Source organism: Saccoglossus kowalevskii, chromosome 17 (genome assembly GCF_978046115.1).
Source record: "Saccoglossus kowalevskii chromosome 17, keSacKowa6.1, whole genome shotgun sequence".
Classification (NCBI taxonomy): Eukaryota; Metazoa; Hemichordata; class Enteropneusta; family Harrimaniidae; genus Saccoglossus; species Saccoglossus kowalevskii.
The window spans coordinates 1,843,060-1,871,049 of NC_140657.1; the positions used below are offsets into that span (position 1 = coordinate 1,843,060).

Below are 27,990 nucleotides of genomic sequence, written 5' to 3' on the forward strand. Positions count from 1 at the left end.
CTCACTCATTGGCCATATGTTGCTCACTCATTGGTTATATTTTGCTCACTCATTGGTTATATTTTGCTCACTCATTGGCCATGTGTTGCTCACTCATTGGTCATGTGTTGCTCACTCATTGGTTATATTTTGCTCACTCATTGGTCATGTGTTGCTCACTCATTGGTTATATTTTGCTCACTCATTGGTAATGTGTTGCTCACTCATTGGTTATATTTTGCTCACTCATTGGTCATGTGTTGCTCACTCATTGGTTATATTTTGCTCACTCATTGGTCATGTGTTGCTCACTCATTGGTTATATTTTGCTCACTCATTGGCCATGTGTTGCTCACTCATTGGTCATGTGTTGCTCACTCATTGGTTATATTTTGCTCACTCATTGGCCATATGTTGCTCACTCGTTGGTTATATTTTGCTCACTCATTGGCCATGTGTTACTCACTCATTGGCCATGTGTTGCTCACTCATTGGCCATGTGTTGCTCACTCATTGGCCATGTGTTGCTCACTCATTGGTTATATTTTGCTCACTCATTGGCCATGTGTTGCTCACTCATTGGTCATGTGTTGCTCACTCATTAGTTATATTTTTCTCACTCATTGGCCATATGTTGCTCACTCATTGGTTATATTTTGCTCACTCATTGGTTATATTTTGCTCACTCATTGGTCATGTGTTGCTCACTCATTGGTTATATTTTGCTCACTCATTGGTTATATTTTGCTCACTCATTGGTTATATTTTGCTCACTCATTGGCCATGTGTTGCTCACTCATTGGTCATGTGTTTCTCACTCATTGGTCATGTGTTGCTCACTCATTGGTCATGTGTTGCTCACTCATTGGTTATATTTTGCTCACTCATTGGCCATATGTTGCTCACTCATTGGTTATGATTTGCTCACTCATTGGCCATGTGTTGCTCACTCATTGGCCATGTGTTGCTCACTCATTGGCCATGTGTTGCTCACTCATTGGCCATGTGTTGCTCACTCATTGGCCATGTGTTGCTCACTCATTGGCCATATGTTGCTCACTCATTGGTTATGATTTGCTCACTCATTGGCCATGTGTTGCTCACTCATTGGTCATGTGTTGCTCACTCATTGGTTATATTTTGCTCACTCATTGGCCATGTGTTGCTCACTCATTTGTCATGTGTTACTCACTCATTAGTTATATTTTTCTCACACATGAACATATTTTGCTCACTCATTGGCCATGTGTTGCTCACTCATTGGTCATGTGTTACTCACTCATTAGTTATATTTTTCTCACACATGAACATATTTTGCTCACATGTTGTTTATATCATGTCTTACATGTTTGTAGTGTGTTGCTCACACACTCTGTTTCAGAATAGTGGTGGTGGTGGTAGTCAGCTGATTTGTCAAGTTTTTCAAATTACTGCAGTACTGTCATTATTAAAAACTGAGCAGCTCACTGACCTCCATTTTCTTACAGGTTTACTCTGGATATATCCAAATTCCTGAAACTGAGAAAAGCCAGTCAAAGAAGATCATTCTGAAACTAAACATGGATAAGATATTGAGTTCTGATCCACTGGTGCGTGAATCACTGTACAGTAAGCCAGAAAAGGGACGATCTATGGATGATTTCCGGGTCATGTTGACAGCATTTCTTGAGAGAAAACTGGGAGAAGGAGAACATTCTAATTTACAATCTAGCATTATTGACATAGCTGATATTAATTATGATGGAAAAGTCACGCTTGCTGAGGCTAAGACTATGTGGGCTTTGCTACAGAATAGTGAGTTTTTTATGACAATGGTTTTGAAGGACAGTGATCATATCCCAAAGCTTGAAGGTTTTTGTGGGGACTTGTTTATTGTAGAAGAAGTCATGGTAGATCGAGTTTACGGCTTAGAACTGCCTGGAATTGTGAATACTTTTGTTCCCAATAGCTACAAACAGCGCATGGATCAGTGGTTCACGCCGACGTGGCCACAGAAAGCCCACATTGCCGTGGGAATGTTAGAGTTCATAGAAGAGATCTTCCATGGCCAGAACGGCAACTTCTATATGTGTGATCTGACAGAGCATAGTATCGGATTCACAGATAAACATGAAGTGAAAGTCATCAACTTTGCCAACCTTGTGCCTGAGACAACACTATCGCAAGTTTTACGAGAACGTCATTGCACAGTCAACACAGACTGTACCTATGCTGAAAACTGCATGTCGTTGTGTGATTCAACCAGTCACCAATGCACAGGACAAGTGGTGCATCCAAATCTACAAAAAGTGTGTGTGTTGTTGCATACTTTTCTGCTGCGAGGAGTCCCCGCAGACATAAAAACAGAACTGGAAGAGGAATTGAACAAGTGTCTGGCATTGGATGCTGGCATAATGAAGGATATACAACTAGAACACTCGTTAGTTTTAAACTCACTGAGAAGTACTCTCTGGAAAAAAATCTCAAATGAGAAATTTGGACACAGAAACACATGATTGAGAATACATTGAGTCAGGTGTAATTTTCAATATGCATAGCGTCCTAATCGTTATGAGAGGCGTTTGCACACCGTTACTTTCAAAATTTTTACTCACTGATATACATTTTGCTACAAATATCGATAGCTGGAAACTACATCAGATAGTGGTACGTCATGTTGTTCAATAATCAAGAAGATGTTCAACAAAAACCATAAAGTGACTGATTAAGGCAGCCCTGTTAAAATATTGATTCCCAATAGATTTATTCAGCTGTTGCAGGAATATGATTTGAATCACAATAAAATAATGAATTTTGATTTTTGGAGGAAATATTTCGTCTTTATACAAAGATTTTTCGATTTTAGCTTTTGTACACTATAGTTATGTCTCTTTTGCGGCTATTGACTGGATGTAGTTGGAAGCTGACTATTGACTGGATGAAGTTGGAAGCTGACTATTGACTGGATGCAGTTGGAAGCTGACTATTGATTGGACGCATTTGGTAGCTGACTATTGACTGGATGCAGTTGGTAGCTGACTATTGACTGGATACAGTTTGAAGCCGACTATTGACTGGATACAGTTTGAAGCTGACTATTGACTGGATACAGTTTGCAGCTGACTATTGACTGGATACAGTTTGAAGCCGACTATTGACTGGATGCAGTTGGTAGCTGACTATTGACTGGATGCAGTTTGAAGCTGACTATTGACTGGATACAGTTTGAAGCTGACTATTGACTGGATACAGTTTGAAGCTGACTATTGATTGGATGCATTTGGTAGCTGACTATTGACTGGATGCAGTTGAAAGCTGACTATTGATTGGACGCAGTTGGAAGCACAGTGAATGTGAACAATATTTTAGATCCCAAAATTTCAAATTATGTTCTATTTGGGCAATAATTAATGCAAACATTTGAGAAAAAGGATTCGAAAATAGTGATAATACTAACTGCAAACTAATCTTAGTTTATAGAAAAAGAGACTTTTAACACAACTTGTATATTAATAAGGGTTTTAGGATTGTGTATTTCCCATTGAAATTCTGAAACAAGAGAACCCAAAATGTTTTATCACAGACAAATTTCTTACCATATTTGCTCTATTCAAAGCATATCAATTCATCCTTGCGCAAAGGTCAACACACATCATTAGAACTTTGTTGTGGCATGCAGGTAACAACTCATCTTCCGACAACCAACACGTTGCCAGCCACTAGTAAATATTCAGACAGAATGTTTCAGTACTAGATATAGCAAGAAAACTGTTGTCGTTTTTATATTATTTGGTAAATGACATGTGAAATGTGTTCAGAACATAAAATGGCAACAGTAAACATTCAATTCTAGGAATGTGAATAGAGGCATAAGATGCCATATCATAATTGTGCCATACTCGCACAGATATAAAAATTGCAAGTTTTGGGACACAAGTTTAAGATCTTCTAATTTAAGCGAATTATGCTTTTTATTTCCACCCAGTGGGTAATAGTATTCTAATTTTATAAATAGTCTTGTCTATGATTTCATTAAAAAATTAAAGTACCAATAATAGTGAATGTTAAATTTAGTTTTATTTTGAATAATTCTGTAGCCTCAGAATGCCTTTCTCAGTGTACTCAAGAATGTCATGGTGAATCGCTATGTAGTAGGCACAAAATTCTGTGTCATCTCTGATTGGCTGTCTCCATGGCTTCAGTACATTACCATGGGAACTCGCATACTGACAGGTAGACTGACGCATACGTAGGCCCACCCACAGCCCTTCAGACAAATTTACTAGTCTATTACATGCATTTGTAGATTTTTTAAAGATAATCTACGGGATCCAGTTTAAAAATTGGATCATTTCAGCATAAAACATTACTTGTGGCATTAACACAATTTTTTCGAGTGAAACCAGGCCAATGGCTAAATTTCATTTTCTTTTGTTGTTTTTGCATTAGTTTCTTCTGTTGTGAATTTTTTCCATGACACTTACTGAGACAGACATTTGTATACTGTAAACAACATAATTTTGGCTGCTAGAAAATTCAGAATTTATGGCAATTTTGAAGAAATAATTTTTTGAAACTCACTGAGACTTTGTGTTGTACAACATAGAATCAAAGAGAAATTCTCACAACTACAACTAGGTTTACAGTATATTTCTTAATTCTTTCTTAATTCAGATTTTCATTACTTTTAATGAAATTCCATAGAAGTTATGCATTGCCATATGCTCAGTCAACAACTGCTGTAAGATATAGTTGTTATGTTGCCATAGTAACTGCAGCTCAATGATTAATCTGAATAAAGTCTGATGTATTAAGGGGCTCTATTTGCCAGTGAATATTACCTTTATCTGCCTAATTTGCGTTCCAACCTTTGTAGCGAATCTGCAGTGAATCGTACGTATGGTGTCATTGCAGGGGACCCAAATACAAGACTTGAAATGCAATTAGCAATGGATGTCGCATGATAAAAGCCAATCACCTATCTCCACTGATGAAATAGGTCAACAAATTAGAGTGAGCCTTACTAAAACACTAACACAATATCTGATTGGTTCCTGATCATTTGAGGCCTGAATGTGCATGAGTGATGTTCAAAGGCACCTGAATCCTCTACTTACACCGGATTTTACTCATTGAGTAAATTTTATATATATTCTGTACATAATACTGAGCTATGCAGTGCAGTTTGTTATTACTATAAGTTTCAGCTGTGAATATGAACATGTATATGTCATTACAGATATTTAACATTTTTTTTAACCACTCTGTTATTTATATTTTATTAGCTATGTTATTGTGTGAACAAATTGACAATGGTTTTACAAATATGCACAATACTAGTGTATTAGTCATTGGCTTTTCTATATTAACTAAAGAAAACCGTTGTAGATACAGGGCTTGGGGTTCAGAGGGCACCTATCTTCCAGACGAAATTTGATAACATTTTCTTTCATAGTGAATACACAAATATTATAGGGGGAAATCTGTATTTTTTGAAGGGCACTGAGTCAAACACTTTAGGAATCAAAGCAATTCTATACAGTTTGTGGCAGAAACCTGTAGACATTGTAAAAATTTTGTAAATAAAGAATGTTATAAATTCAGCAACAGTGTTGTGACATCATAGAGTATAAATGAATATTTAATGAGTGAGTTTAACATCATCCAATTAGCAAACACCTTTAATATTATTAATTAGAATAAGTTGGTAGACGTATGGGAAGTGTTGGACAGATGAGATTGAGGTGTTAAGTCAATTCCTCCTGTAAATTAATTTATTTTCACTTGGAATATTTTTGAAAACAAGAATTAGTGAAAATAAAATTCAGTAAAAATTTCTGATATTATACTTCACACAAGACAGGTAAAATGTCTTTTCAACAAAAACAAATCTCTGCTAAAATAAAGTTTTATACAGTACTTTAAACCATTTACTTTCACTAACATTTAATTTCACTATTTTGTCAAGGAAACAATGAGTTTTATTGTTATTTTACATGTGCATGTAGATTTAATTTAACCTATTTCACTTATCAGCAAAATAATGAGATTAAGAACCGGTGAATAATTATTATATATTTGAATGAAAGCTGAGAGCTGCTATTAACAAATATTTATAAATGTGTTTATAAACAAATGTACTCTTGATGCAACAAAGGCATTCCTTTATCTTTATAAATTCCAATGGCAGTTGAATCAAACCAGCCAATCAACAAGCATATTGTGCAACATTGACATTTAAAAACATTCCAGTCAGCCAACAGAAACCTCTTGATTCATTTTGAATTGTGAAATGCCTTTGTTGTGCTAAGAGTAGAGATTTCTGCCATGCCTGTATTCATAAATCAGTTTTATTTCAATTCCAAAGACAGTGACTTTCTCCTGGGTGAATTGACCGCAAAATCTTGTGTATCTTTTGCCAAAGGTCACATTGTGTGTGTGTGACCCTACAATCAGTGGTGGACACACAGACAAATAACTGAATAAATATGTGCATAAATTTGGTGTAAAGTGTTGTCATAACGATATGTTTTTTGGGACCATGAATAGAGGGGGGGTATAAAAAAAATCCCATCTTAAAGCATAATGCTGTGAAGTGAAAGAACTTGCGAACCACAGAACGATGTGTGATTGGAGCAATTTAATGAACATCGCCCTCTCTGGCAATATTCACTTTGATTTTGAAATTTTGATGTAGGACATTAACTAATTTGAGAACCAAAAAAGGAGGTCCAGGGCCAGCCTTATTTTAAACAGTTATTTCTTCAAATACTAGTACGAGTCAACAAAATTCTAACTAAATCCCAAACTTTGTAACATCAGACTTATTTTATTGCTCTCATATTCATGGATACATAAACAACAATGTACAAATACACACCATAGGTGACTTCCTTGTCAAACTCTGTCTAATCTAATCAATAAAATACTCTCCAGAAAAAAATAAAACCAATCTTACTCAGCAATGGTACATTCTCAAATTTTGTGTTTGGATTAAACGAACATTTTGCATTTGAATAAACACCACTCATTTCTATACCTTTGAGGAATTTCCGAAAAATGGCATGGAAAATAAAAATAGTACATTAACTTCTTAATACACTCTGTATTTACCGACTCAACTAGCTAAGCATGATATGATTAAGATGATCATACATTACATTTCTTGAAAATAATTTTTTTTTATCAATTTAATCTCAGCTACCTTTAACAATCATTCTGCATCGTCCTGAAATTACTCACCACAGATGGCGCTAGACAAAGCAGCATTGTGATAGAAATCTGTGTTAATTATTATCTATATCAAAATAAATACAATCTGAATGTGCCATTTGTTAATCTCTACAATGCAGACAGTTATCTGAAATATGAAAACTGACTCGTTCCATTACGATAAAAGCACAATACAATAGTTATAAGTTCACACTCGTTTTACCAGTCATGTCATTGTTCACTTCTGTCATTAAATATACTATGAAATGTCTCTTTTAATAAAACAACTTGTTGGCAAAAATGTACACAAACGCCATCACAGTGTGAGTTGTCCTATAGTTAGGTCCACTTTTAATACAAACACAGAGAGGGACAAGTTGGGACAATATTACATCGAATATCAGAGGGGATGCTTTTATAAGCCTATTTATTAATGTGTCACAACTGTAGTCCTAATTCAAAATTGTATCTCCAGTAAAAACCATTGTTAGAATATTAGACAATCTATCTAGACACAGAATTTTAACATTTCTATGAGAAATCTTTCAATCAGGACAAATGCAGACCAATTCATCATGGTAGCTCTAAAGACATTTTTGAATCAATACTGTATTTGCTCTACTATACATATAGGTACACTCATTCTCAGAAGGTTTGTAGTGTTCTCCTTATAAAACAAATTTCCCACTGAGAAATGTTGTGAAATGAATGAAAATTTCTCAGACTGAACTTAAACTCTACACTAAGAAAATTTAGAGGCCCCATGAGAGACAAATCCATAGTCAAAATGTCACATTTTTATAATCCAGTACAGGAAACACATTTTTTATGCTTCTATTAGAGCAAATACAGTATTATTTGTTTAGATAGTGTCTGCATTGTCAGTTATTCCTAGTACACCATTATCATTATATTATACATGTAAAAATAAGTATACAAAAACTCAACTGCATTTTCCTCAAAACAATCGATGGAGTTAAAGTCTAACTCAGGGAAAGTTTCACCAAAATGTACATCATTTAAAAGATCCTCACATAACACAACCATCATTGTATTATACCAACAACAACAAATAAAGGAAGCCATTAATAGCTATTTAACCATAATTATAAAATCTCATGTTGGGAATGCCATGTATGTATTTGATGGTTCTAACATGACCACAATTAGTAGGGGAAAGACTGCTTTGTGGTCGTCATGGTGATTTGTACATACTACAAAACAAACCGCTAAATATTTATCACTGAAGTTGTCAACATGAGAGCAATCTGTATGCATTTTTGCAAATATTATTTACAGCATTAATGTTATTTTAGGAAAATCCATTATGTTTAGAAAATGTATATCATTTATCTGGGATGACAGAATCCATTTAAAGTACACTGCTGAAAAAAAAATTGCCAAAATTTGTCAACCAGGTTTCGTTGTCAAAAATGTTGGTAATACCAGTCAATAGTGTGTAACAGAATTAGTTTCTCTCACTACCATAATGTACATGCATATACCAATGAGTAAACTGATGCTGTAACCATAATGATGACATAATAAACAACCTTTTACACAAAGGGTTATGAAAAAAAAACCTAATGAAATATTCACTGCAACAAAATTTTATAATTCTCCACTGATTCATAAACATTTTTCTCTGGCAAAATCAAGACACAGTTGACCACTGCGATTGTAAAGTGACATCAACCATCATGGTAGACAATGTAAAAACCACATGTGGGTTCAGAAACAGTGAATATAACAACATACTGCTTTATTTCAAACAGCACATAAATAACTTTAATAGTTCAAAATAACTTGATCTTATATTCTTAATAGGAGCCAATTATAGTATTTATCTAGTACATGAGAGTACGTGCAGTAACGTGGCATTGAATAAAAGAAAATACATTTTTGGTTTTGTTGTTGCCAGTTTGCACCAAACTTTTTTTTTATACAATAAATGATATTACATGTATAACAATTGACTTATTTTTTTTACTATTAAAGGGCGGTGGTCGTCACACAATGTCCTGTTCAATATGGGACCCACAGTGACGTATACATCTTGTTTAATATACAGTGTTTACGTGAAATTCGAAGATGTTACATTTTACTGGATTGATTTTGTTAGGCCAACTAGTGAAAATATATGCAAATAAACATTTTGAAAATTATTATTTCCCTAAAAAAATGAAATTCCTTGAGAAATACATGACCCTGCGACACTAATAACACCTTGAGTCAGAAAATTCTATATTTTACTACAAAACACTTTTAAAAACTTGATGACGAGTCCTGATCTCAAATAGAAGCTACTTATTGCTATGTACATGCAAAATTACCAAAAATGAACACTCTGTACAAACAGGATATAGTGGTTTAGTCTTAAACTCTGTATAGGAGGAATATTCCAAATACAAGTCATGTAGGGGTGTTTTAGCTTGTTCATATTCTATGAGACAATTCTTGGTGTTGGTAATTTACTGGGTCATACCACTTCACAGAATTGGGGTTGACAACTCCTTACTGATAATTTACTGGGTTCTACCAAACCAGTGAATGACGTAGGGGTGGACAGGTTCATACTGAGTGATCAACAAACATACAATCACAAAGATATTAATTCTTGTAACAACAGGCGTTGTCGTGTTTCAAAACAATCACACCATCAAAATCTAACTATCTACGTGGGCCTTGAAGGGACACCAGGACGACCAGGTATTGGGGGAGCAGATCTGCCAGGTGCTTCAGGACGCCTGTAAACAAACAAATATTTTGATATTTAATAGTATTGCTGCAGTTTTAGCATCTTTGAATGGTCTATGTTGTGCTACATTTGTTGGACAGGTTCATGCATAGAGTAAGCGCACAGTTTGGCACCTCTAAATCTGTGGTGTTTGATATTCAGGCCGTTTCTGAACGATCTAAACATTTTATGCTTTCAAAACATGCATAAATACCAACATATTTTTCTCCACCACTGGCCATGTGTGAGAGTCAATTTCCAATGTTTAAGTGATATACTGTACTTAGACCATAGCATTGATGTAACACTATTGTCAAAGTGATCTCTGCTACGTTAGCTGTAATGTACTTTCACATGTAATCTTCAAGTTGTGTTCACTTATTAGTTTTGGATGATAAATGTGTCAGCAAGTGTCATTTTATTTGACAGTACATATAGGTACTAGCAAACCAGGTTTATTATGGATATGGAGCTGCACCTCCTTGCCCAAAAAATATATCCCAACATAGCTGCTAATACTACATCAAGTGAAAATATATCATACAGTGTAACAAAGCAAGCATAGTGTCTGAAAGAGAACTCACCTTGGAATGGAAGGAGCTGTACCAGGACCGGGCCTAGAAGGAATAAGAAGTACACTGCTCGGCCTTGGAACTCCTACATGTCCAGTGTTATTTATTTCATAGGATGTTGGCCGGGGTGCTGAACCTCTGTGGCGAGACGGGATGGGAGACGGTGGCCTAGAAATGTATGAGAGAAACGTTTTACCAACATAGAAAGAAATTGACACTGATGAGCCAATTCATAGAAGGACAAAATTAAGGAACCTTACGATGATCCTCGCGCTTCTGGTCTGAGCCACTCATTATTAACCGGCGGTGGTACCGGAGTGGACGATGTTGTAGCATTGATGTCACCAATGATCTTAAGTGCATCTTTAGTAGCGTGGTACATGTTTAGTAATTCATCTCGTCTTTGGACCTCCTCTGCCGATTCTTCCATTAGTGTCGACTAGTGATAAATAAACAGTAGATCTCGTATTATAGTAATCATGGACAGCAGGGATACTTCATCCATAGCAACACTTTGTATTGCTTTGTGTCATAGCATGACCTGTACAACCTGGTTATTACTTCACATTAAAGTTGTTTGCAACATTTTGGTGAGAATCCTTTGAATATTGGCCAAAAAACAAATCTAAAAGTTGTGAATTTCATGAGATACTCTACAAATTTGCACTATAAAAGTATTTTGTAGTTCATTGATTGTCTTTATCTCAATAAATCCCATCATGCATTGCTGATTTAAATTATAGGTACATGTATGCTAAACACAACTATTAATATCAGGTCGGGTCGGGTCGGGTCATCGTGACTTAAAGGACTAGTCGATACAATGTAGCTTAGTATTCTTTGGAGAAAACATCAACACAACTGGTTAAAACAGTCAAAAACTGTCTGTAATTTGAGGTAATTGTTGAGACTCTCCTGAACAGTGTAACAAGATTACCCCCCACACGTGTAACAAATATAAATTTGGTTACTCAGGTTTGTCTAAAAATTGAGCTTGTGTCGTTTTCTTCACTTCAGCTGTAGGCTCTTCCACAGCAGCTCACACATAGCCAATATAAATACATGGTACAGTAGTGCGTGTCTTAGCAACGTGGAACGTTATGTGACATCACTTTGCCCCCACAAATAGGACCAATACAGGCATCTAGGAATCAGTAACTTAATTCATTATACTTTTACTCCATAAGACATTTCAAAGTAACACTCTTACCTGGTCACCACTGGAATACAGATGTGCCAGCAACTCTGCTGTGATGAAGTCTTTACCCTGTAATAACATTACCATGGCAACCATCAGTTTATTAGTGCTCACCTAGGAAATCTGGTAATTGTACTGGATTTGATAAGTTTGGTTACCATGGAAATAAGTGTTTGATGCAGTGATTCACTCCTCACTGACACATGCACTGTATAAATTAACACTTCATCTGAAAAATTCTCTCTACTGGTGAAATGAACATTTTCAAGTCATTTGTGAAAATTGGCTGATTTCCTGGCTTTACATTTGTATTATGGGTTGCTTTCATTAACCCTTTTACAATTCTAAACAGTATATTTTTTCTAGTCCTGTCCTGTAGTCGAAAATCAACAATCACAAAATTACACACCAAAATGTTGCTCTGAAAAAATATGACGCTCAAAGTGTTAATGAATACAATGAGAGAACTATTCATAAAAATACCATTGCAATTTTAATACCTTCAACCCCTATAACCCTTAAGTACATGTATAATGGAATAGTCCAAATGTAATATGTACTTGGACGAGACCATTTTACATAGTGGGGGAGTACAAAGGTTATATAAGGTGGGTGCATTGAACAAAGTGAGTTTATCAAGCTGGAGGTACGATGAAACTGAAACAATAAGTGCTGTAAGTAAAAGATAGAGTTGAGTTCAGAATTGAATCTTAATCACACACAGCAACTGGCTTCTGAATTTCAAGGTTCAACTGGTTAAACATCTGACCAACGGGTTGGTGAAATACATTACGTAATAAATGAATCAGCCGTGTTTGAATTAGCCAATCCATATGCATTCTTCAGTTTAGGTATATGAGCCAATCAATAGAGATTAGCATCCACCAATAGAAAAAAGCCTTGCTTTTTCACAAGCCAATCACCATAGAGATTACATTCCAAACACCGCTGCTGAAGCCATAACACTAATAAAAGCCCAAAGCACCAAGTTAGTATTGAAGAACGACTCCTTTATGCATTGCAATTCACAGAGAAAGCTTTCAACATAAAATCCACGGAAGGTCAATCAAAATTATAAAGTAGAGAAATAGACACAAGAATATTGTCTGTTTCAAGTACAGCATTACAGTAATCACACTATGGTTTGCTCATAAAATTGATTGTTGAAATTCTAAAATGGCGGATGAAGATTTGAATTTTAGTGTTTTACACAGAATTTTCATCTTGTATCTCTTTACATTCCTATACAGTAAAACCTGTGTATAATGACTACCCAATACAAGTTGTCCTTTATAGACAGATGGTCTTTATATGGAGGTTGATGAAATTTAATTGTGATTGAAAATATGGCTATGATTAAGGGTAAAATTTGTCAACAGATTTTACGGGGAATAAACAAAAATGCATTCATTTGTTATAATTAAATGTCAATGTGAAGATAAAACACCAAACATACATTCTGTCATGTTGGCCTTTATAGGCAGGTTCATCTGTCACATTAGACAGATGTCTTTTAATACTGGTCATTGGTAGTCAATATGGACAGGTGGTTTATATATAAAGGTGGACAACTAACACAGGTTTGACTGTATTTTTAATATTTATTTATTATTATTAATTATTTATTATCATCCTCCACATAAAGAACACTATTCTATGATTGCGGTAATAATGTACAGGTTAGAGTGTAACAAACAAAGGAAAACAAAATCCTTGTGCTAAATCTGTGGTTGCAAAACATAGGTAGAGCTCACAATTGAGTAGTAATTCTTAAAACTGTATTTAAAAAAAAACAAACAGATTTTAGAACATAGCTGGTAAAGAGAAATAACTGTTATTGGAGTGCATTACGATAGAGCCTTAAGGAAGAATGTATCAAGAATGGCTACCGTACGAACTTACATCGTTGATCATCAGATGCATACAGGTTTTAGGGACGAGATCACGGATCTGTTTACTGACAATTCTATTGTAGGAGTCGACCAGATTACGAACTGTCTCTACTTGTCTCTCTAGTTGCGGCTCAAACGAACCGTGACCATGCTGTATCACGCAAAAAGAATAAAAACAACACCGTGAATGAAACATGGATAAGTTGAAGAAAACTTACATCATTGAGGACAAGACACATGCATGTTTTCGGAATCAGGTCACGTATTTGGCTGCTGATGATACTCGTGTATGAATCCACCAAGTTGCGGATGGTTTCAACTTGACGCTCCAGTTGTGGGTCCATGGATCCAAAATCACCAGGCTACAGAAGTGAAGGCATGTGAAGTAAAATAAAGGTGCATTTCAACAGTCAACATAAGAAACAGAAAAGGACAGAAAGAGTATCAGTGAGGAAATGGTTAGGACATACTCAGAATCACTAACAGTACAAAAGTCATGGACAAGATTGGTGGTGAATTTGGACATGTGACTGGCAAAAACTAGCATGATCTAGACCATTTCAGTAACATGTTATGTATCACCACTGTTATCTATTACGCAACTACAGAGCTGAAACTGAATGACATTTTGACTATGTGCAGACACATGATCTGTTCAGGAAAGGTTTCCTGTCATGATCATTACCTGTTCACATCTACACAAGTACAAAATACAATGTGATAATACATGTATCAAAAGACAATGCACACGAGACAAGGTTGTCATGGAGAGACACAGGATAGATTGTTCATTACATATGTGGTACACACATACGTATGTTTGATTATCAGTACAGTACAGAATGACTGCAGTCAGGTCAAAGCATGCATACAAGGCAGAATTGATACGCTGAAAAAACCTGTCATCAAAAAAGCTGCTCCCTTATTGGTTCACGGTTCGAATTGGGTAGCCAATCAGGGACAATAACTAACTGTAAAACATGTTGAAATAGCTACTTGCAATTTCAGCAGATTTGACTTAATGCAAGAATTAACAAAATCCTAATTTTGCTAATTCCCAACAATTTTATCTACCGGTACTTTAAATTAGCAAAATAAAAGATTAGCTAAAATAACATGCTAGCTAAACATGTTTTACAGAATGAGGAATGCGTTCATCACTGTATTCTGGATGTCAGGATACGATACAACACTTGACTCGACTCAAAATATGACAGATTTCTGTTTTTCCTAAGAACACAGTACAAGCATTATGGCGCATGCAGTGCATGTTGCGAGTGAAGCAAAGAAGGTGAAAAACTAATTTGTTGCATTATATTCCCATCTATCCAGATACTACTGATAACAGGCCATTTGATTACTGATATGTGGACAACAAATATTACTCATTATATACGATTTATACAACCTTTGCAGTTGCTCATTAAAAACTGATTTGTATGAAATATATATAATGGACACTATTTTTTTCTTTTTATTCAAGAGCTTAGTTACTGTACCTTGGGTGATCTTAGCGACTAAGACGATTTACACAGTCAAACTTCGGAGGTGCATTGGTAGTAATTAGTCATGTCAAAGAAAATAAAAGCATTATGAAGATAAAATCCACTGAATATTATGAAGACAAGAAATGCACAGAAGCATTACAGAGAATTAAGTTTGTCTAGTATGTCCATCAGCCAATACAGGTGTGACTGGCAATTACAGCGCCCCCTGGAGGTCAAAATATGGTACCGTACCTGCAATTTTTACTTCATACAACACAAATAAGTAATTTTCCAAACCGTGACACTGAGGGCGCTCTGAAACCCTTGCCTGAAATAGGAAATATTGTAAAGTGCTTCAATTTTGTGGGAGAATTTTTTTTGCAGATTTAGTGAAAATTTAGCGATGTTGTGTCATAACAGTGAAAAGTTTGCTGGCGTCCAAAAGATGTTCATGCAGTCTCAGCGACTTGCACAAAATTATTCCCCGTCTATGAACACCATTTAATCAAAACACAAAAATTAATAGCTTTAAAATAGCGGTTTAAAATGAGAATTAATTCTTCTTAGAAATAATTATTCAAGATTCTATACAATTCTGACCAACAAAACTGATCAGCTACATTTGGTAGTGACATTTGAAATGTTGAAAAACTACTGAAACCACATTGTTTGGATTGATTGACGCATTGTTATACAGTCATTGATGGGCATCGCAGACATACAGTGTTAGTAAAACTATATGTTATAATAAAAAAAAAGACATGCAGTGCTTAGATGAGACAACATAGGAAAGCAAAGACAGCAGCGGACAATTACATGCATCTTATAATATGAACAGTGCAAGATAAAATGTTTAGCTTGATAGCAAACATATCCTATCCCATAATTCATTATGTTTACCATAATTATATCAATTATGAGATTACGTGTTAACTAATTAAATTAAGATTGGCACCAGATTTGCTAAAATAAAAAAAACTCATTAACTGTACTGTATTAGTATTTTATTGTAAACACATTAGAGGACACACAAAATTTACTTCATGTTATGATTGATATAGGTTTTGATATCTCCAGACTGATGCATGGAGTAATGTAAAAAATGCAGTGAATCTGTAATTGATAAACTCTTTCAATGGTTCACAGTACTTAAGACTGACATTGGGATACAAGTCTAATCTCAGATTGATTTTGTGCGAGGCAAGCAATAGTTTCCCAACATTCCATGGTGCAAATCCAGATATTGGTAGCCTCCCTTCAAAGGCCAGAACAACTTCGTACCAAAGGATAAACTAATGATCCAGTAATAGGATAATCTATCCAATCCAAGTCTCCTCAATTTTTTATGACCAAAACTGAGAAACATACTTCACTGAATTTGTCACTTCTAATTTTCCTTCCCAAAAGACCATTTTTCGTTCAATGTGAAATCCACGTCATGCATGAAATCGAACGTAAAAGAGGAACAAACAAAGATTATGTCACCATGGTGGTATGGAAACATCATGTGGGAGTCAACAAATGTGAATATTTTGTTATAGGTTTTGATAATGGTCAATTTTGATGAAGTAAGGGTATCTCAATGCTATATTCCTCACTGAAGGAAGGGAATCACGAACTACAGAAAAGAGAAATTCAAGTTCAAAATTAAATCATTTTATTTTTGCGGCAGGCATGTCTTTCACTCATTACGCGAAATCTCACAGTAAATGAAAAATCACCTACAATATAATTACAGATATAGTGTTAATATAAGTGCTTCACATAGACTTGGAAACCAGTAATAGTCTTTATATCTTGTAATCTGTTATTTACAAAAGTTATGTTACCTTAAGTTTGTGATATTAGTTGCGTTCACGCACAGCTCCTTAGCACGGGCTAAGAGGTCAAATTCCTTAGCCCGTGCTAAGAAAACGTGCGTGAACGCTTAGCACAGGCTAAGGAATACTAAGTACGGGTTAAATCTGATCCAAATTTAAGATGCGGTCTAGACCTTAGCACAGGCTAACGAAGTATGCGCGAATGCTTAGCCCAGGGCTAAGCGCCCTCTGTGGCGACCTTTGGGTGTGAAAATTGTCCCATGTTCGTATAACGACACTATTCCACCAGTCATTACTCCGCGCTCGCTTCCACACTAATCGGGTCACTGTAGTAGTAGAGCGTACAGCAGCTCCAATCGTAGACAACATAAATTTGGTTCGCTATTTACGACATGCATTAATAAAACTCTGTATTCTGTTACGACCGTTGTATACTGTTTATGTGCATCCAAATAAGTTGGGTCCGTCTTCTCTCGCATTCCTGTGCACGTCGCTTCAAATTTAGAACGAAACATGCCAGCAGCAGAAACAGAGCCTCGCGCGTGTCATCCATTTTTCGTTCGTAAATAACGGCTTACCAAAGGTCACCGACTAATGGCACCCCTTAGCCCGTGCTAACGACTGACCCTCCCTGTGCGTGGACGCAATTGGGTCTAGCCAAAATGCAAATATGCTAGATAAGCCTAAATCAGCTTAAATCTTAGCCCGTACTTCGCGTAACGTGAACACAACTATTGGAAGTGTTAATGATAAATTCAAACATGCATAGATTGTATCAATGACATGTAAGTCTTACCTCATCCTCATTTCTGCCATCTTCATCTTGTGGTCTCTCCGGATACACTCCGGCTCGTAGGAAGGATGTTTTCCAACTGTCCACTGTCTCAGCAGAATCTGCCGACAATTCCAACTGTTTATAGTCTTTGTACACATTCCTGAATTCAAATCAAAACAAATTTAGGATTTTTTCATCTGGATTATTATAAGCAAATGGAATTGACAACAACTGAAGAGAGAGAGTTTCGATGTAACCTAAGAAACCATATCAGTAAGTGATATTACAAGAATATGACAATATCACCAACTTTAGTCACAAGTTTTAAATACAAACAGCTAAGCAACATTTGGGAAATTTAGGTTTCTTAACAACTATTAACAAAATGATGGAAAAAATTTACAATAATGCCAAATACATGTGTATATACTTAAAAAAAAAATAGAAGACGGGGATGCACTTTGTGGTGTTCAGCAATTGTAACTGCATCCAGATAATCTTACAAAGTACTGGTATGTCTGATTACACTGAAGGAGACACTGCTAAGACCAGAATGTCAGTTTTTACCTTTGATCAGGATTGAATAATGCAAACATGTGTTTCTTAGACATGAAACCTGATTCCAAATCCCTGAGTTTGAGACCATCCAACATCAACATGTACTTCTTGTCTTTTTCCTGTAATACAGAAATGTGAATAATTACCTACCTTGTATGGAATGATCAAAGTTCCATTGAAACCAAATTATTGTAACAACAATAAATACTGCATAAAGCAAAAACTATATTAAATGCTAGAACATTGCAATAAGTCATATTTTGACCAGAGACTTAGCTCTGACGCTCAGAACAGAACAAATACGGTAATGGTATCCAATATTTCAAGATTCTGAAGAAACACTGTAACAGTATTCCCCTTATTAGAAGCCCATCAATAAAAGAGACGCATGTGAAAAAAAATCGCATTTATTATACATTACATTATCAAAATACTACTTAATTCATCCATAGACACACACCTGCAGCACAAATAAAAAAAAAATTAACATTTTTCATAAGCAACTTCCCCTAAAAACTGATCGTGATCTTCCTATAAGAAACTGATCTTGGGCAAAATGGCTGCGATATCTTTTTGAAGGTCACAAGACTTGCCCCTCCCCCCAATAGTGATAAAAGTATGGGATGAAACACAATTTAAAGGGCAATTACAAGTTTTGGTGGTTTTTTACTGTCAATGACATCTCTAAAGGCATTTGAGTCTGTGGTTTTTATTCAAAGCCTTTGCTTACCTCTTCATCTTTGAACCATGAAAAATTCTCAGCAGTGAGCGTGAACCAGTAATCTTTGGAGCCACCTTTGATAAAACTGATATTCTGTATCGTTAACCAGCCTTTACGGATAACCTGAAATCACATTCATGACAGTATTACATGTAATGCTGATTTTAATGTAATGAATTCAAACAATCAAAGTGATGATTTCAACCAATCGTGAATAAGGATATGGTAGGAATTTGGGAATGGTGTTTATTCTACCGGGTAATACGCAGCATGTTATTGGCTGTCGGTCATCATTATTGGATACTGATCTTCTATGGCATGAATTTTAATGAATTACGCAACATTTTTTTAAAGTTATGTGCATCTAGCAAGCACATAAAATTATGAATATATGACTTGTGAGAAGGTTTAGTATAAAATTATCATAGGTGCATGAAAGCCACCATAATTATTAAATTTTCATGCACTTTTTGTCTTGTTTTTAAAAAATAATTTATATCAAAATAAAAATCGCATCTGTTATTAAATTGTATAAATGCAAGGAAACTACACCAAGATGACATATCAGCTTCACAGTCTGATTCAAAAGATTGGTTGACAAATCTACGTCTATCTCAATCATTGCTGAGGGAAAACTGAAATACAAGTTTATACCAATTTCACAAAAATTAACCAGAATAAATGTTAATCAAGACCAAGAAATTAGATCTTGAAAGTTGTAGAAAAATCATTAAAATGTGCAAAATGTTGCACAAAATATTTATTGAAGAAAATGTTAGCGTCAAAAGATTTAAATTCACTGAACTAAATTCTCACTATTGATACATATATCATATAGTGACTTTCCACATCACAAAATCTAAAATTGCCGCTCGAGCTACAGAATTTAACAGACTAGACAGACTTATCTACAAGGTCACACACAATAATGTTTATGATATATATTTATAACATTCCACAATGAGTCTATTCATTATTGAATTTCCCTACATCAGTTTAGCCTTTTCACCACCAGACATTCTTGCCCAAAACGTTCTGCACTTTTTTCTCATATTCTTCAATATTTTGGGAAATGATCCCTAATTTTGATGCCAACAGACAAAATTTGAGTCAAGTTTCAGTTTTTAGTCCAAAAATTTTGCTTTTTCCGCTCCCAATCTTCTGAAGGAAAGTGCAGACTATAAACAGGACTTTTTTTTGTGAATTTGTGATGAAAAGAGAGAATGGGTGGTAAAAGGGTTGGGGTCACTGAAAAAAGGTAATTTGGGTATATAAATTAAGAAATTTACTGAGAGTTGGTGAAAAGTAATGAAGGTGTTCAATGAAACAAACTAACAGCAATTACCAGAAGACACATTAATTGTGTTTGAAATCAGAGAAAACTGGAAGCAAAGCAAGTGACTTAAAATAGCTGTAATAATAATATGCAACCCAAAACTACACAATCCGTAAATTCGCTATTTTTAGACTGTCCAAAGTGGGATTAATGGTGGACCTCATTGTCATTAAGGGGTTAGCATACGTTTAATGTGTTTTTTTTCAAAATTTTTTTTCATTTTAAATTATTGATGGTTATGACAGTATCTATGACTGTGCTTTTAGTCTAAACAAAAACTCCATTTTATAAGGCATATTTCGACGTTTTTTCTATTTCAAAACATTGCCACGTGTGATTGTTTATAAACACCACCAACATAAGCACAACACTCGCATGAAAGTAATCCTAATTGACACTTGATGAAAAATCCGATTTGCATATCAATACTACAAAGTTTATGTAATTACGGTACTAATTTCGCCCAGCCTTCCGCTTTTACACCCACAGCTTATTGCTTGATTTTCGATCGCGCGGTCTTGTCCGACCGGAAACCGACAGCATTTTAATCGCTCTTTTTTTCGCTCGCTCATTGAAAACATTGACTGCTCGCCAAAACACTGATCACACATGAGTAGTCGAAATGGTGGTTTTTCAAATCTAATAGTTGCATGACACTCAATCGTCAAAGCATGGACGTACTAGTACGTCCCTGGTCAAAGCAACTTAACTGGGACCTCTTGTTACGTGTTTTCGATGCTTGTTCTAAATGTAATATTTTATTTTAATGAGACAGTTACGTGAAAAGGGCATAGGTAACTTCTTTCGACAGAGCAGAAAAACGAGGAAAATGTTTATGAATAATTCCAAAAATAACGATACCAAAACCACGTCGGTCCAAAGCGGTCGGTCTGGTATAATTTTACATTAAATTTGAGTCAAGTTTCAGTTTTCACTCCAAAAATTTTGCTTTTTCCGGTCCCAATCTTCTGAAGGAAAGTGCAGACTATAAACAGGACTATTTTTGTGAATTTGTGATAAAAAGCGAGAACGGGTGGTAAAAAGGTTAGGATCACTGACAAAATTAGGAAATTTACTGAGAGTTGGTGAAAAGTAATGAAGGTGTTCAATGAAACAAACTAACAGCAATTGCCAGAAGACACATTGTGTTTGAAATCAGAGAAAACTGGAAGCAAAGCAAGTGACTTAAAATAACTGTAATAATAATATGCAACCCAAAACTACGCAAGTCCCCATTTTTAGACTGTTTCCAAAGTGGGATTAATGGTGGACCTCATTGTCATCAAATGGTATTGATAGAGTGCAACAGTTAGGATACATCACTATACATGGAGGGATGATAGGTACAGCACTAGATGGGCAAGCTAAGCAAAATAATACCTGATGTCCTATTCTGGCCTGTCGTGAACGTTTGTCATTACCTCCTGTAGAGGACCTCATGGCTGCATGTTCAGCACTATATACACACACAAAACAAAAAAAGGAAAATCAAAAGTCCCATGCCGTTACTTGTCATGCGAGGGATTAATAAAGTATAGAAATTAAAGCGTATGCAGAGACTTGTAGGTTAATGAGATTCAGCGTGTCGGGTGGGTTTGAGGGATGGAGGTGACTCTTGCAATGTTGACTACGTCTTGTTTACCTGGTTGCCAAGTGATTTATTCTTCTTGACCAATGAGCTTTCACATTTGAGCTTTGTGCACTGTTGATGCATGGGAACAAGATGAATTAGCGAGAGAGAGAGAGAGAGAGAGAGAGCGGAGAAAACATGAAGATATCAACGCCAGATATCACATTTTATGATGTCACCAGCAGCAGTGTATTTGGCGGCTGATAATGTAGCATGTGAATGTGTACATACTGTGTACGATGGAGGACGTGAACGATAAATGAACACAGTATCAAAAACATATCTGTATGCTTAGTACATATATGGAGTGAAGTGGAAGCGACTTGCAAGAGTGTGCCTCACTGGCAACCCAATACCTAACAGTCAAGCCAGTCAGAAAGCAGCTTGTTTACTCTTTCAACAAATCAAATCATGCTTGCATGAGAATTACCGTACAGAATTACAACTATGGAAACCGGGTTATTTAACCTTTTCACCACCAGACTTTCATGCCCAAATTTTTCAACACTTTTTATTTTATTTTTTTATATTTGACAAAATTTTAATCAATTTTCAGTTACTTTTGTCCCAATCTTCTGAAGAAAAGTGCAGACTACAAACAGGACTATTTTGTGAATTATTGATGAAAAGAGGGAACTGGTGGTGAAAAATTTCAGGCATATAAAGCATATCAATGCATACAGATTGAGGTTGTACCGGTAATGCCATACAGTGATTTTAATATTTGACAGGATATAATATAATTATCATAGATGTGAAATTTCAGTATTATTATAATCAAATATAAACTAGGTTGTTAAACTGGACAGATGTATTATGATCAATTTAAAAAAAAAATTTCACAACATCAAAGATTGTAACAGAAATCGCAATTTCTGTCATTTTTACTTTTCACGCTGCATCATGCTACGCCTGCTTACAAAAATATTTTGAGTGAAAACTTTTTGTTTGTTGGCTCCAATATTAGGATTCATTTCCAGAAATATTGAACAATATAAGAAAAAAAATGACAGAAAAATTTGGACAAGAAAGTCTGGTGGTGAAAAAGTAACAAGAAGAAGTATTACAAACAAAACACACAATATATGTTTATAACAATGATATTGTGGAAATGTTTCTGATGTACAGTGAGATAATAATACTTAGTAAGCAGTTGAAATATTAAGTCAGAAATGTCAGAGGAATCTGTTGGCAAGGTAGACATTACACAAAGGACTGTGTCAAAGCACATCTCAATACATCGCATGTTGCAATACAAGTTAGTTTGACCATCAAATCATTTATATAAGCACATGTGCTACTAATAAAGCAAAAACAGTACATGTAGGCAAGAAATATCAAGGCATGGAAATACGGTTGACATGATACCGGTATATACTTAAAGTGGAATATCAACATAGAATGTCATGTAAGTTGGTTAAAATGTAGATTTTCTGAAGGGAAGCCAGGCAGCCTCAGTAGTGTTTTCCAAAATCAATAACACAGGTTTAATCTGTGTGCCTATAAGTTTCAAAGATAAACTCAAGACAAAGCAATGTTAGGATGTGTTATTAGTAGCCATCTGACACACAATGAGTGTTTCCAAACATTTGAGTGGTTTGTCTCCGCCCCTGTTTGTTTTACAGATTAGTCATTTGCATATGAATGTGTCAGACACAAGGTCGCACAGCCACTGAAAAAAAATCATTGATTTTGGTGTTTTCATATGCCGAATTTATCCAATTATAGCTATCCCATTCCTTTATTTTTTTGGTTTCCAATAGCCTTACACATTTGGATGTCCCTACACATGTTAAAGCAGACCTTGATGGAAAAACAAATTGATTGTGCCGATAAACAAGCTTGAAAATCTTTGCTGTTACTTCATGGACGTTTTCTAGGAGTTTATGTTTTTCAAAATACAAGGTCTTTAACAAAAAATAACGTATACTTATTGTCGTCGGATTAACACCAAATTTTCACAGCTTTAAGGTGACAGTGAGAGGAACTTGAATGTGTCCAGACAAACTATTTCATCGATTATTTACCAACGAGTTGTGGTTTTAGTTGAGGGCAATGCGACTAAAACAGTAATTGAAATTCAGCACACTATTTTTTAAAACGCGTTGCTTGCATAAAACTGACCAGACACATTCAATTTACCAGACTATTGAACAACTAGGAAAAGTGAAAAAAATGCGTAATTATTTTTTTTACAGAAAAAGTAATTTTTCACCTTTGATTAAGTAATGGGTCATAGAATTCAGATACGGGCATGGCAAACACACCTTTGCAAAGCTTGAAGTCTGGCGATTCTAAAAATATATACTTTCCCGGGTCTATTTGTAGTCATTTGGTCACAATTAGAAGATGAAAACAAGTAAGCAAATAATAGTCTCGCTACCTTAAGCAGAACGTACTAAGTATTTCTTATGCATCTGATGTCCTAATGCACACTTCAAATGTACAGCGAGTCAAATAGATGCACCAAAGATGCAAGTGTGTATAGGCATATAGGGAAGTGTGTGGATAAGAATAGTAATACTATACTTACTTGGCAAAGCCTATAAAGTCTTCATGATTAGTGTTCATGTAAGCTAACTGGATATCAACTAACATTAAAACCTGTAATAACAAGTACACCATTAGTATCTGTACACTATCTCATGCATATTCTTAGATCGAACATTCCGGTATTTTCACCACCTGGCAACTATTAGGATGAAAACAAAAGCTGAAAACTCTGAGAAAACTGCATTTTGGGATAGTTCTTGTGACCTCCTGAACAGTGTAACAATACATGTGCAACATGCCATTTAGTTGCTAAGGATTACTTCAAAGTTGAGTTTGTGATGTTTTCTTGACTTTAGCTGGTTTCATCAACTCTTTGATTGGCATTCCACAGCAGCTTGCACAGAGCTCATAGAAATACATGGTACAGTGGTATGTGTCTTAGCCATATTGAAATTAGAACGTTATATAGCTCAGTTACTGAAAATACCCAACAACATCAGAATAGCAGGCATCAAATTTCAACAAAAATATTAATTGTCAACAACAAAATACAAGGCTTTATGATTGTCCTGGTAAGACACAGCGCCCTCACATGTTAGTAACAGAGGTGCACTGCAATCACTGGCTAATAGATTTTTTTTTTTATAAAGTGTCTTTAACTTAAAGACACTTTATAAAAAAAAAAATTAGAGGATTATCCAGGAATGTCGCGATCTTTGTGGATTGGAAATTGATTCTTTGCATTTTGATCACTGATGGGACTACTCTCATGTAGAGGTCAATAAACATGTAAATAAATAAGACTGGAGTTTTTTCTAAAATAAAAGTCTCTATGGGAGAAAGTTGAAAAAAAAAATAACACCTTAAATTAAGGTGTTATTTTTTTTTTCAACTTTCTCCCATAGAGACTTTTATTTTAGAAAAAACTCCAGTCTTATTTATTTACATGTTTATTGACCTCTCATTTATATGAGAGTAGTCCCATCAGTGATCAAAATGCAAAGAATCAATTTCCAATCCACAAAGATCGCGACATTCCTGGATAATCTTCTAATTCTATTCCCCTACCTGTTCTTTTGTCTTTTGTTCTGTTTCCCGGATGTGCGTTGTCACGATACGTTCTGTTTCGTCTCGCAGCCTTGGATAGCGGGCCATCTAAATATACAAATAACATGCACTAGGTAAATAAGACACACCGATGTAAGAGTAGCTGGTTTCATCACATAATGCAGGTAGTCTGTTACTAAAAATAGCTATCATAACTTAGATGTATTTTTGGCAATATTCCTTAATCACATCTTTACAATATACCTCATAGAATCAAATCTAGACTATGTAATCCTCAGATACGGGGGGCATATTACAAAAATATTGTCTAAATTGCTAATTCTCGGCTTGTCATATATATACAGCTGTGCAACCTACAATGTTTACAAATATATGGAATTTGCTGTTTTGGTTTTGGAAGATAAAGGTACCTTCTAGTTTCTCTAAAAGTAATATAGAACATGGAATGTCAAGGGTTGAGTCACAATACAGCAAAAATTTAGTTTACATACCTTCTCCCCACACTTTCGCACAACGTTCGTCAATTCTGAAACGACCATGTCAACACAATTCAGTGCAGGTTCTTTGAGTCTGGCAATTTGTCGCTTCACAATAGTCTCAAAAGCCATATCTGGAGTGAACAGACCCACTCTGTAATACAACGAACGTGATTGATAAGATGCTAAGATCAATGCACAGAAACAGTTTGTAAAGTATCCAAAGTACTTATGGGTGCCAGACGACATTTCTGAACATTAAAAGCCACTGCTGTCCCTCTTGACAATTTTTAGCTTGATGCAAAATGCAAGTGCACCAACCCGAATGAAGCATGTTTGGAGGGAACGACAGACTATACTCTGATTTATACTACTAACTAGACAATCGGCTCTGGGAATCAAACCGACAAACTCCATTAGGTGATACGAGAATCTAACCACAGTACAATCGCTCATGTCTGAACAAAAATGAGTGACTTGCACATGAATTTACAGTAACACGGTTGTCACATTGCTCTATATTCAGTATGGGTCCCATGTGCCATATATTGCATACACCAAACACTAGCAATATGCCAACTGTTGCACTTGCAGCACACATTATTACCACTCACCGAACACCATGGATATTCTTGATAGCATAGCTTATTTCTCTTCTGAGTTCTTTCTCATCATACTCCATCTTAACTAGCTCAAATGGAAACCTTTCATGGAATATTCGGTTAATCTTTGCACCGCCTGATAATTCCAGCGTGTCAATCTCGTTACCGGAACCTTCAATACGCTTCTCAAAGTCAAGACTAAACTGTTGTACCATTCTAACATGTTGCAAATAAAAAAAAAAGTTTGAGAATGAGGTCAAAACAATTTTCTGAATGCTGATGATAGCATTTGCATAATGCAACGCGATAATACATTACAGATGTTTTACAATGATCTCTGTTAATTGGCAGTGATTTGACAAAAAAAGGGCAAACAATTTTTTTTTTAAACTTGCGATTAATATTTTTTGAAAGGTAAATTGAGGCTGGAAGAAGTATTTAGCATCTTTCACAACTGTGAACAGGATATATTGTCTTGTAGTTTACCTATTCACACCTCATTTACGATAGTTGGACGTTTCAGAAATCAAAAGCCCTACAGTGGTCAGTTAGATGTTTTCTACAGATCATACAAAGTGGAAATGCACAACACACGCTGGATTTTTAGAAGAGACATGAAGATTGGCTAAAATTTAAAAGAAAACGTATCAATCCCTAGAGAATGCACCATGGCATTGTGGGACATCAACATCAGTGGGTTGACACTATTGGTTGTCTTATAACCTGGTACAAGTAAAATGACCGTTAACTTGGTAACTATAATAGTAAATACATAGGTAACATAATTTTCAGTGAGATTAAAATTTAATTTCAAGTCCTGCACATTCAAATTGCAATAAATAGCCGCAACTGCATAAAAAAAAAAGGTTTTCCTTTGAAATACCAGTGCATCAGTCAATAATAGGATATCTTTATGCTGGAATGGTATGTACATGTATATACAGGTAGATACTTACTGCAGCATGGCTTTAGTTTTACGTGATGGATCATCCGGACGAAAATTTTTAAACTCTGCAACTTCTTTCTCCATCGACAGCATCTGTGCTTGGAGTTTGCTGCGTAGCTGCGGCAACGTGTCTCTAATGTGATTGGTCAGTTGCTTACAAAGATAATGGACATACGTTTATAGTAAAAATAAGTGCAAATATTCAATGTAAGTGTCATCATTCAGAGTTCAAAGTTCATTTTGTAACAAACCTGATTCAAAGCTTTCTGTAGATATGGTGTTCCTAACCTATCAGCCATATGCCTATAGGATGGATGACTGAGGAAGAACTTCCTCTCGGATGCCAGTGCATATTTAATGTCTTTTCGGCCTTCAATATCTTTCTGACCTCTGTTCACAACACCAATATATCCTGAAGATATATGAATATTGTCAGACTGTTGTGAAGTGTATCAATCTTATCAAATACACAAGACTGTAATTACCAGCCATATGATGGATGGGATGAC

The 27,990-nt window shown here is 35.4% G+C and overlaps 2 protein-coding genes across 2 annotated transcripts in view; one reads left to right on the plus strand and one right to left on the minus strand.

Moving 5' to 3' along the window:
- The window catches only part of LOC100371922 (divergent protein kinase domain 1A-like), a 77,343-nt gene extending 70,875 nt beyond the window's left edge, over positions 1–6,468 (plus strand). Inside the window, exon 5 of the mRNA XM_085492206.1 lies at positions 1,467–6,468. Coding sequence (XP_085348332.1) covers positions 1,467–2,474 — 1,008 coding nt within the window. The 3' untranslated portion in view covers positions 2,475–6,468. The remainder of the gene's footprint in view (positions 1–1,466) is intronic.
- A 299-nt stretch (positions 6,469–6,767) lies between these two features.
- LOC102808222 (dynamin-1-like) overlaps positions 6,768–27,990 on the minus strand; it is a 51,064-nt gene continuing 29,841 nt past the window's right edge. The window contains exons 7-21 of the mRNA XM_085492362.1: positions 27,733–27,893; positions 27,492–27,634; positions 26,548–26,751; positions 25,949–26,087; positions 25,458–25,544; positions 24,430–24,500; positions 21,647–21,722; positions 18,940–19,053; positions 18,219–18,328; positions 17,673–17,811; positions 13,580–13,720; positions 11,690–11,746; positions 10,740–10,918; positions 10,492–10,647; positions 6,768–9,917 (exon numbers count right to left, since the gene is read on the minus strand). Coding sequence (XP_085348488.1) covers positions 9,845–9,917; positions 10,492–10,647; positions 10,740–10,918; positions 11,690–11,746; positions 13,580–13,720; positions 17,673–17,811; positions 18,219–18,328; positions 18,940–19,053; positions 21,647–21,722; positions 24,430–24,500; positions 25,458–25,544; positions 25,949–26,087; positions 26,548–26,751; positions 27,492–27,634; positions 27,733–27,893 — 1,850 coding nt within the window. The 3' untranslated portion in view covers positions 6,768–9,844. The remainder of the gene's footprint in view (positions 9,918–10,491; positions 10,648–10,739; positions 10,919–11,689; positions 11,747–13,579; positions 13,721–17,672; positions 17,812–18,218; positions 18,329–18,939; positions 19,054–21,646; positions 21,723–24,429; positions 24,501–25,457; positions 25,545–25,948; positions 26,088–26,547; positions 26,752–27,491; positions 27,635–27,732; positions 27,894–27,990) is intronic.